This window comes from Mandrillus leucophaeus, unplaced genomic scaffold (genome assembly GCF_000951045.1).
Source record: "Mandrillus leucophaeus isolate KB7577 unplaced genomic scaffold, Mleu.le_1.0 Scaffold1080, whole genome shotgun sequence".
Classification (NCBI taxonomy): domain Eukaryota; kingdom Metazoa; phylum Chordata; class Mammalia; order Primates; family Cercopithecidae; genus Mandrillus; species Mandrillus leucophaeus.
The window spans coordinates 312,687-325,047 of record NW_012098988.1 but is presented as its reverse complement, the minus strand read 5'-3'; the positions used below and the strand labels follow the sequence as shown (position 1 = coordinate 325,047).

The window sequence follows — 12,361 nt, the reverse complement described above, 5'->3', positions numbered from 1 at the left end:
TCACACCTGCTCATCTTTTCAGCTCCCTTACCCAATTGTCCTAGGTGTACCCATCATACCAGTTCTCCTGCCTCATCACAGCTTCTGCCCTGATTCTTACTCTGTCCCTTTCAGTTCCAAAAAATGTTCCTATCTTCTCTATCCAGATCTCAAATATGGCCAATTACCTCAAAGTCTCTTTCTTTTGTTCCTTGGTCACCCCTATCCAGAAAACTCCAGATTTCTCTTTTCCAAATAGGTGACTTGAGTCTCACTTAAAAACTCTGCAGGGATATGCAGAGCTATACAGATTCAGGGTGCCAATCATTCATGATTTACAGCCTCAGCTTAAAATCAGTCTGCAACCTTTTCCCATTTTTCACAGCAGCTATTTCAAACCCTTCTCGCATCCTTTTAGCCATCCCTTCGACTATCCCATTCACTTGCTCAGAAGAGTATCAGAAAGAGTACGTCAGAAGAGCTCAGAAAGCCTTGTTTTTCAGAGAGACACTCCCTCACAGTCCTGTCACTACTTGCATCACAACAGCCATAGCAACAACAGCAGCAGCAGCATCTAGCCCACTTCCTTCACTGACCCTTGCAAAAAGTAGAAACAATTCCACCTCCCAAAGCTAATTCCTTCACCAGAGCACCAGTTCATAATCCTCAGTGTCCCTCACCGAGGAACCTCAGTTGCTGATCTGGCCCTTCCGTGAGCTTCCACCATTCAAAAGTATATCCAGAGACAGCCTTCTCCTCTGTCCTCATTACTAACCTCCTTAGAAAGGAGTTACCAATCCTCCCCATTTCTTTCCCTTTGCTCCCAATCACTTCCTAAGTCCCAACAATTGGGCTGCCTCCCCAGTAATCCTAACCATGACCTTTCAGAGGCACCATTCTAATGACTAATCAATCCAATGGACTGTTCTTCTGTCCTGATCTTAAATGATGTGTCTGCAGAATGTGAGACGGAATCTCTTCCTGAAAACCATTCTTCCTTTAGATTCCACAGCATCACTCTGAGGTTTCCCTTCTTACTCTCTGAATACTCTCTTCATCTCTTTCACATTCACTTCTTGTAGCCATTCCTCATATATCATGCTCCTCCAATTTCCAGCCTATATCAGCTTTTCCTTCATGCTCTTATGAAATCTCTTGCCCACAGACTCAAATATTCAGACGATGATCCTCAGATTTGCATCCCTAGCTCAGATTCCTAAACTATCAACCAGACATCTATCTCCATACCTGGATGCTTCACTGGACCTCAAACTCAAAACATTCCAAACTGAACTTGGCTATGCTATGTCTCCTTTCTTCCTTCTATAAAGTTTAAAATTCCCACTTGTTAAAGTCAGAGAAAACGTCAGGACACCATCACCATAACCTCACCCCTAGAACAGTGTTATCAGTGGCCTAACTGGATTTGTTGCTACCATATCTGTTATTTTCCACTCTATTCTCCAGACAAAAACCACAGCAATCTTCTAGAAGCCAAATATGATCATTCTTAAAGCCCTCCAATGGCTGAGCATTGTCATCAGGATAAAATCCAAGCTCCCTGGCATTGCCTTCAAGGTCTTGGTGGATCTAGCCCCCATGGCTTTCTCCAGTTTCATCTCTGACCACTCACAATGCTTGCAATGCCTACTGTCTTCATACGCATTACTATTCACTATCTCCTCCTTCCTCTCTCCCTCCCTACCCTTCTCTCTCTCACACTACTGTATATCTTTGCACAATGCTATTCCCACTGCTGGGACTTATCCCTTGCTCTCTTTGCCTGGAAAATTTCTTCTACAATCCAAGTCTTTCAGGATGGAAATTACATTTATGTTCTTCCAGTGTATATCCCAAACATCCTATGTCTTCCTTGACACCACAGGGTGTAGGTAAACAATAATCTTACATACTTTCATCAGGAGTAGGACTATTACTGAAGTTATTAACGGTAACTAAAATTTGGCATTCATAAACTAAAACCCGCTCCTTATAAAATATTTCTAGTTAATGTTCTACCAAGACATCTGGCTGCCACATATTACTTGGAAATTTTGCCAAAAGTTGAAATTCCACCACCAATACTTGAAATTCCCAATTTTGGGAATAAAGCCCTTTTTTTTTTTTTTTTTGAGACAGAGTCTTGCTCTGTCGCCCAGGCTGGAGTGCAGTGGTACAATCTGAGCTCACAAAACCTACACCTCCCAGATTCAAGCCATTCTTCTACCTCAGCCTCCCAAGTAAATGGGATTACAGGCACACGCCCACCACGCCCATCTAATTTTTGTATTTTTAATAGAGACAGGATTTCACCATGTTGGTTAGGCTGGTCTCCATTTCCTGATCTCAAGTGATCTACCCACCTCAGCCTCCCAATGTGCTGGGATTACAGGCTGATGTTAAAATCTTAAATCAAAATCAGTACCTTTATAAACAGTTTCATTGTGGTGGGTTGTCTGATTAACTCCTTAGTGAGTACTGATACATATTCATGTCAATATTTTTCAATAAATGGATTTTACAACTAATGTTAAGTTGTAAAGATGAATTGTTTATACTTCTATTGTTAACATAATTTTGCTTCAAAGATAACATTAGATCGTTATCACAGAATTATTCTTTTCACTAGAAAATGACAACAGGTAAGGTAGGTGGGCAACTACTTTGCCTGAATGCAGCTGGTTATAGTTTAAAACAATAAGCTATATGCAAGTCTTATATCATCACACATCAGTGTTATGATCAGTTCTAAGATGTAATTAATAACTTATTACTAAGATTATTTTAAAAGCTAAAATTTTACCTTCTAAAAATGTTCTGGTATAGAATTAGAGTTATATCTGGAGTGTTACTTTCACTGTTTTCAAATACATATAATTTTTGATAAAGAGATGTAGTTACACGTACTATTAAAATAAGTACCCTTACCCACAGGTGACCCAAAACAGTTACCTCTCACATGTATCAGAGAAAAAATATGGGTGAAATTGCTGATCTAAATAAGAAAAGTATGAGTTATACAGTATCATGGGTATGGCTATGAAGCAAGGGCTGTTGATGGGCCTTAGTTCAATGGGAAGGGGGATAAAATACTAGATTCATTCCCAGGTGTCAAGATTGGGTAGTGTGGTGGTACTTCTAGAAACAGCAGAAAGCTAAAATAAAATGCATTCAACTTTGAGTATGTCAAACTTTAGCTGAGAGGAGAGGTCCACGAAATAGCAGGCTTTATCACCCTGAAGCTCAGGATATATGCTGGGCTAAAGGAACATATATGAGCTAGTCATTGGCCAAGACGCAGGCAGAAATCAAATCAACCAGGGCAGGTATATAAAGAGAGAAGAGAAAAGAACAAGAAAAGGAATGGGAGGAAAGCCATTCCCTCCTTTTACGATATAAGTATTTCAGCAAAAGCACTGGGCCAGAATAATAAATGCTTTTGATTCTCTGAGAGCTTTCTGGGGCTTACTCTTGTGTTCCAGAATCAGTATCTGACACCTGTAAAGGCAAATTTTCTCATAAAAATCTAGAGTACATACATGATCCTTCATATTCAGTTTTCATTTTGATAAGATACTCCCTCATACCACAATGTAGGACTATTCCAGGTACACCATAGTTGAAGTGACTGCAAATCAAACCAGATACCTTACAACACAATCAATTCAATAACTACAAGATGTCAAGTCCCCAGACTACCATCAGCCACAATGATAGGCTTAAGCCCTGGCAGGCCATTTGGTCATCTGGATAGCGCAGTAACACACAGTGCATTTTCCATTTCGGGCACTCCAATAGCACACACTTTTTTTTTCAGAAGCAATCAAGAGGCAAGATTTTGACTTCCAGCTAAAGTTAAATATGGTATGCCTTCTTGTACATACCTTCTTCTCAAACATCATGCAGAATCAATATTTCAAATATCTGCCTTCTATACTATTCACCCAGAATAAATCACCACCATTTTCAAGCAACGATTCACAGTATCTCTAAGTTTTAGTCAGACTATATGGCAAGAAGGCAATCATTTTACCAAGTACCTTCTCTGTGTCAGGCATTGTACAATACTTAACATGTTATCTCAGTTAATTCTAAAACATCTCTGTGAAATAAGGACCCACCCCACTACAGGTCAATAAACCAGAATTCAGAGAGGTTAAATACATTCCCAAAGGTACCAAGCTACCACCTGGAAGATCTAGGATTGAAGTCCAGGCATATCTGGTTACAAAGACTGTGTTCTTTCCATCATTACACATGTAATTTCAAAACTGTTCCAAGGAGGTGCCAGGAATGGCAGGGGCAGAGAATAGTGGCTGACTGGGAAGCTCCGGGCAAATCATTCCCAACATCAACAGGGAAAACTTTGCTGTAATCTATTTATATGCGGGGTTGCAAGTACAATTATTGTTGGGGTGGGGGCACTTTTATGTTTGAAAAAGAGACGTATAAAAATCTGTACGTTAAACGGACATGATATCGCTACAACTATTTTCATTCCTGAGAAAAAAAGACAGCAAGCACTGGGAGCAATGGTGTATGCCTGTCTGTAGTCCCAGCTACTCAGGAGACTGAGGTGAGCGAATTGCTTGGGCCCAGGAGTTTGAGGCCAGCTGGATATAGCAAGACCTGCCTGTTAGAAAACAAACAGGCTGGGTGCAGTGGCTCATGCTTGCAATCCCAGCACTTTGGGAGGCTGAGGCGGGTAGATCACAAGGTCAGGAGATCCAGACCATCCTGGCTAACACGGTGAAACCCTGTCTCTACTAAAAATACAAAAAATTAGCTGAGCACGGTGGCACATGCCTGTAGTCCCAGCTACTCGGGAGGGTGAGGCAAGAGAATCGTTTGAACTCGGGAGGTAAAGATTTCAGCGAGCCGAGATCGCACCACTGCACTCACTCCAGCCTGGGTGACACAGCGAGACTCCGTCTCAAAACAACAACAACAACAACAAACAAAGATAGCAAGCATACACTAAAGCCATAAATATTTTAAAAATCGGTTCAATAATTAATTTCCCTCTAACCAAGACAACAGTTAACACATTTAAATTTGACTACCATTTTACTCTCACTGAGAAAGAGTTGAAAATCTAATAAGGAAAGAGGAGCTACATAAAATCAAAATATGAACAGATGCATATATTTAAAATATTCATCTTACTACATAATTCTGTATTCTAAATACAGGCATTAATGTAAAGAACAAGTAGTGATCATTCTTCCTCAGTGAAATATTCTTGAGCTACAATTCTTCCATTTCCACATGTCAATTATTAAACAGTGGCAACAAAAAATATGGTTCTTTGTAGTAAGTGATTTACTTATTAGAAATAAGTGTTATGTGTCATAAACATCTGATACTGATGTGCATTAAGTTGATACTTATTAATTTCATTTTATTTACAGGAATATCACAGGCATACACCAAATACTTCCTCTTAAAAGATGGTAAATCCTTCACCAAAGTTGTCTGATTAGTCATGAGCACCACTCCTAAATTGGGACCAGTGGTAGATTTTATATAAGGCAGATGCCAAGCTATGGAGAATATGCATAATAATCATCAATGTATTGAGGACTGGGTTGGAGAATCTACAACCTGTGGTCCAGATATAATAATCTTATTTAGCTCATGGTTCATTTCTGGAAGAAGACTTACTGCCATAGTTCTTTTTATGTTTTAATAGGATTTCTTTGATAAATGAAGTTTATGAATATAGCTTATAAATTCAGTACACGAATGGGAAGAATCATTCTCTCTAAATTCTCTTGCCTCTGTTCATTACCAGTGGGAGCTGTGTCAAGTGACTTAATTTGAGATTTGCTTTTTTCAACTATATACAAAGGGATATAAATTCCGTTTAACACTGTGCATAGAATATACACATTGATTTTTTTCTTTTGAACTAAATACTCTAAAATGACAGCGAAAGGGTGTTTTTTTTGGTTTGTTTTTTGTTTGTTTTTTTTGCAAAATACACTTATACAAGTAGGATTTACTCAAATGAAATTTAAGAAATGGAAATATTCAGCTCCTTGGATTTGTCATTCTATATAGAATATACATGGCAGACTTTTTTTTTTTTTTTTTTTTTGAGATATAGTCTGGCTCTGTCGCCCAGGCTGGAGGGCCAATGACGCGATCTCAGCTCACTGCAAGCTCCACCTCCCGGGTTCATGCCATTCTCCCGCCTCAGCCTCCCAAGTATCTGGGACTACAGGCGCCCGCTACCACGCCCATCTAATTTTTTGTATTTTTAGTAGAGAGAGGGTTTCATCATGTTAGCCAGGATGGTCTCGATCTCCTGACCTTGTGATCCGCCCGCCTCGGCCTCCCAAAGTGCTGGGATTACAGGCGTGAGCCACTGCGCCCGGCCGGCAAGGGTGTGTTATTTTGTTGTTGTTTTTAGTTATAAGTACAAAGACAAGACGAGAACAGATATAACTGGTGATACAGCTTGGATGTTTGCCCCTCACACTGACATATAATCCCCAGTGTTGGAGGAGGGGCCTGGCGGGAGGTGTCTGGGTCATGGGCGCAGAACCCTCACGGATGGCTTTGTGCTGTCCTTGCAATAGCGAGTGAGTTCTGGTGAGATCTGGTTGTTTAGAAGTGTGTGGCAGCTTTCCCCTCTCTCTCACTCCTGCTCTTGCTATGGGACATGTCTGCTCCTTCTTTGCCTTCGGCTATGATTTCCACCAGAAGCCGAGCAGATGTTGGTGCCGTGCTTTCTGTAAAGCCTGCAGAACTGTGAGCCAATGAAACCTCTTTTCTTTATAAATTATCTAGCCTCAGGTATTTCTTTATAGCAATGCAAAAACGGCCAGACATAGCAGGCAAGAGATTTCAGAAAAGGTTAGGAAGGCAAAAGCAGACAGATGCATAGTAAATGAGCAGAGAAAGCTTCTACCTAGGTGACTGCAAGAAGGGACTCTGAACCTAAGGGGAACAAAACAATCCATCACATAGGCAATCTGAAATGACTTCGGATTTCAAGACACTAGGTACCACTTAAGGCAGTGTCAGACATGGGATTAAAACTAAGAGTTTCCTTGAAAATCTTCACATAGAAAAGCTGAGCCCAAGGGCTCTTCCTTCACCCAAACAGTAAGATAATCCTCCCTACTTTCCACCACTAACACTCCCCAGAAAAAATAAAAACAGAAAAACTAAAAAAAATCTGAAGATATTAAGGCTTTTGGAGAAACTGAATTTGAGATCAAAGGGACATCCACAGGGAAATGTCTGGATCATTGATAAAGTCTGGAGCTCTAGATGGATGTCAGATAAAGACACAGGAGCCAAAAGATGACACCAAAAGACTGGAAGATATTACTTCAGAGGTCTGACACTGAGGAGAACTGAAGATTTTGAGAAACATCTTCATGAAAAAGTATTTAGCCAAAAGAAATCAGTGACTGAAACTGAAGGAAGTAGCCAGAGGTAGGGATGGGACCAAGAAAGGACAATATCACAGAAGCAAAAATAAACCAAAGAACATTTCTAAAAAGGAGAGAAAGACTTGGAAAAAAAGTGTTTCAATTGGTTAAATAGAATGAAAACCAGGGAAAGGTTACTGAATGTGGTCAGCGAAAGGTCACTGGTGAACATGAATGTAACTGGTTTCATGGAATAGCTTTCATTCAATCAGCGACTACGTACTGAGCATCCATGACACATGTGCCAGACACAGTACCAGGCTTCCCATGTCAGAGGGAACTAAAAGAGAAACAGGAATCAGAGCAGAAAGCATTAAGAACTGAACAATGCTTAAGACAGACTTTCATAAGGAATTTTGAGGTAAAAGGCAGGAGTAAAGTAAAATAACAGACCGAAAGGAAAGGAAACCAGACTCACAAAAATAAAACAAAAACATCGTTTTTAATTTTATATATTTAAAGAGAAACAGAGACCTGATGCAAATCAGAAGCCAGTGAAGATGGATGGATAGCAGTAGTCAAGGCAAGGCCCAAGGAAAGGCAGTAAAGTAAGGACACCAATACCACTGCACATGGTATAGTCAAGGTGGGGGCTTAAGGGAATTTAGCCTTACAAGGGAGAAAGGGATAAATATTCATCTGATATAGGTAGAAGAGAGCAGGGCATAACACAAAGTAGATGTGAATGAAGAAAGAGTTTAAGGCTACAAGACAATGATAGAATGTGGACTAAATTTCTGGAAGCATCTCCAGCCAGATATAAAAACCTTATTAACATAAAATACGTATTCCAGTAGAATAGAGGTAAATGTTAGAAGTAGCCACTGATGTTAGCAAAATAGCAAAATTTGTGTAGCATGTAAGTGGTATTTTAACAATCAAAAATTTAATGATGTCCCAAGTTAATATAAAACATAATCTAAAATTGTTTAAAAATACAATTAATTTTTGTAGCTCAAACTTGTCTTGCAACCAACAATCTTCAACATCATCACTGGGTATCTCAAGGTCAAACACAAAAAGAAGACTATATAAGGTTATGTTTACATAAATCTGTTATGGTTCTGATCAAGTGGGAAATACTGCACATTTTTTCTCTTATCACAGAAAGCATTATAAAATTTAAGTTATGTTACCAAAATACATATTTGTTATGATGCCTGGTAGCAGCAGTCCCTGAACAACTGGGTCTGTGTGGCTAGGTTGAAGAAATCCTACCAGTAGCTTCCAGAAGGTTTTTTTAAAAGTTACATGAGCCAAAATGCACAGGATACCCCAGAAAAAGTGCCACGATATCCTTTCTATTATGGGATAACTGCAGTTTCCATATATAAGTAAGCTTATGGGCTTCAAATCACAAGAGAAACAGTCTCATGACTGCATGGTATTTACTTAGGGGCTTAGATGCCAAAATAAAATTATCCTCGGCACTCAAAACAAGATGTTAAGAATGGACAGAAAAGATTGTTAGCATAGAGGCCCAGCTATTCTATTTGCCAAATATATTTACTGAATCCACAAAGACGTAACTTTCAGAGCCTCTGTAGGTGGAAAACGGCACTACTGGAAATAAGAGCCTGAATTTATTCAAGTTTGAACACTAAAGATTTATTTAGGTGAAAGTATAGCTAAAATAAACCATCAGGTATAGGCTAAATGGGGAAAGAAGCAGAGACTAAGAGAAGAAAAGGGAGCAAGGAAAGCAGGAAGGTTTGGTAAAGGTCAAGAGTGAGTACAGAGGAAACAAGGGATTAAGAGACGGAATGACAAAAGCTGATAACCAAAGAAATTTGGAAGTTTGAGATCTCAGATGTAACAGCCTTCCTATGAAACAACACAAGGGCAAGTTTCGTTTATTGCATTAGAAGTAAAAGTCTTGAGTAGGGAAACTCGAAGCATGTACAAACTGAAAAAGCAGCAGCAGCTATAGAGCCCATACAATGGTAAACCAGCAGGCTGGCTAGCAACTGATTGAAGAGAAGTGAGATACATGATAAAACCACCAGGAGAAGGATTTGGTAGCCAGACTCACAAAGGAGTAAAGAAAGGAAAGCAAGGTGATCTTCATTTTTTCCTTTCAATAAATTTTTTTTATTATAATGGAGAAGGTAGACATAAAGAATTAAAACAACTTTGTCTTTATAATGTATAATGCGCTGGGCATTATATAGTTTTTAAAAATATTACAAAGTGCCCATATCAGTCATGAAGAATTGAGATGACATTTTAGTCTTTCTACTGACCAAGCTAATTTATTCTGAAATTTCCAGAAGATTCAAATTTTCTCCTTGACTGTCACAAATCATGTGAAAAGAAAGCAACTGGGACCAAAAGCCATGATTGTGGGATAGCTACCAAAACACGATCACATACCTAGAAATTGGAAACATCAAATTTCTAGAAAATCACTTATGAATAAAAAGAGAGATCACAAGGTTTAGTGGTTTTCAAGGATTTTCAACTACTCATGGAGAATTTCCTATGTAGGTGTGTAGGTATCTACTTTTTGTGCTTGTCCTCTTAGAGAAGCCAAGAATGACATGCAAGCTAACCAAAACACACCTAACACAGAGCAATGATATGTAGAAACAGATTATTAACTTCTACCCTCCAAAAGCACTATTACTTTGCAACATCTCAGAAAACTCATAAATCGCAGAACTTCCTAGGAAAAAGACCATGGAGGTCATGTAATCTGACTTACAGATTAGCAAACAAAGACATAGAGAAGTTAAATGCCTCAGCTGAAGATCACACAGTTGGGTTAGTGGCAAAGCCAAGAACACCACTCTGTATACTCCCTTCTCAGAGCCTTTCCCCACCCGTCCAGACCCCCATCCCACCTCCCAATGCAAGTGTCCGACAAAGCCGGGCTGGATTTCCACAAAAAGTAATTACACAGTGTTCTTTTTGAAATGTAAAATAAGATGATAGAATCTAAAATAATTAACAGTAATTTAAGATATTTACTTGATATAAAGTAATATTAATTTAAAACTATACCTTTACTGCTTCTGATGAAAGTACATTTTCCTTTTTCTGACTTGTGCTCATGGGCTCATTTTCAACACTGAAAAATAAAAACCACAGTTTCTTTTGAAATTAAAACTACTAAACTAAAAGTTTTCTGTATTTAAACCTAAACTGAAAGGTCCTTTATCTTCCATGCCCAAAGACTGATACACCATGTTATACCAAGGATATATTGATTTGAATCTCTAAACTCAAAAAATGCATTCAAAAATGTTCATCTAGGCTTCAGATATTTGTGAGAACTCATTGTGCCTCATATTTTCTTACACAAATAGTCAACATCACAGTAACGATATATCTGAACAAAAGAGCACCTGTGTATTACTTTCATAACACTGGCAAGTGCTAGCACTCTAAGATATTATTTACGTGAAGGTTCCCCACAGCCAGATCTTTTTTTAATGCCTATGCTGGGTGTTATTTGGAACAGAATGCATTTCTATTCAGCAAATCACTATAAACATTTAGGTCTATCTAGTGAATTCTGGGAATACTCAAAAATAGATGTAGGCTTATCTAGCCCCAAACGTGTTCCAGATGGCACCTTAAAATCTGATTTCCCAGATAGTTACTTCTAACTGTCTTTAGTCTGGAATACCTCCTCAGATGCCTTTTGGGATGTCATTATAAACTAGTTTCCCAAGACACATTTAAGATTTTTTTTTCTTTTTTAGAGATAGTCTTGTTCTGTTGCCCAGGCTGGAGTGCAGTGGTGCAATCATAGCTCACTGCAACCTCCTGGGCTCAAGCAATCCTCCTGGCTCATCCTCCTAAGTAGCTAAGACTACAGGTGCATGCTACCATGCCCAGTTATTTCATTTTTTGTAGAGATGGGGGTCTCAACTATGTTGCCCAGGCTGGTCTTGAACTCCTGGCCTTAAGTGATCCTCCAACCTTGGCCCAAAGTGCTAGGATTACAGGCATAAGTCACTGCGCCCAGCTTCCAGATCTAAATATTTATATCTCTTTTTAAACATTATCCTGTTTTCATACTTTCATAATACTAGACAAATTAAGTAGCTTCACTCTAAAGATTATTGACTCTCTACCATATGCCAAGGATTGTGCTTAGCCTTAAGGATATAAAAATGAGTACGTCAGGTTCTTTGCAAAACTCTGTCTAGTTGGAGAGACTAATACATAAACCTTAATACAGTTTCATAAGAGTTATAATTGCTAAATGAACAAAATTCTATGAAGCATAAAAGAAACAAGGAACAACCAATTCTACTTGCTCAGTAAAGTACCCTCAGAGGAGGTGCAAAAGCAGGTGATAATAGAGAATCAGGCATTTTCTGAAAACCAAGTTTTATTTGTTTGCTTTTAATATAAGTCTGGAGCACAAAGCTTGCGAAGGACAGAGGTAATCCTCCAAGGGATGAGACTGAGACCAAAAATTAGTGGATCCCAGACTATGAAGACCAGGCCTGACCTGTTACAAAATCTGACCTTTGTCCTACATGCAGTGGGAAGCCTTCAAGGAGGGGACAGGCATAAGCAGGAGGATGACTGAGAGTGGGCCAGATGTCGAATAGTGGTCACTGGTGGTGGAAGGCCTGGAAAGGAGGAAGTATATAAAGGCCGTCCCAAAGCAGATCAGATGGAAAGACAGGACACGATTTATGCCATTTAGATTTTCTATCCATAAAAGTCTATGTTATTATGCACAGTATCCAAGAAACAAATGGTCATGGTCAAAATATGGAAACAAAAAATAAATCATGAACACCTGGAAAATACAATGGATAAAATGTCATTAAGTCCAAGACTCCGTGCACAAACACATGGACCAAACAGATACAGCTAGACAGATCCTTAAACCTTCTAAATGTCAATAGAAAAAGTGTGTATACACACACACACACCCACACATATATATACACACACACACACATATATATAAA

At 39.0% G+C, this 12,361-nt stretch overlaps 1 protein-coding gene across 1 annotated transcript in view; it reads right to left on the bottom strand.

Annotated features, from left to right (window-relative positions):
* The window catches only part of CRYBG3 (beta-gamma crystallin domain containing 3), a 123,945-nt gene that overhangs the window by 91,925 nt on the left and 19,659 nt on the right, over positions 1-12,361 (bottom strand). The window contains exon 2 of the mRNA XM_011986849.1: positions 10,428-10,494. Coding sequence (XP_011842239.1) covers positions 10,428-10,494 — 67 coding nt within the window. The remainder of the gene's footprint in view (positions 1-10,427; positions 10,495-12,361) is intronic.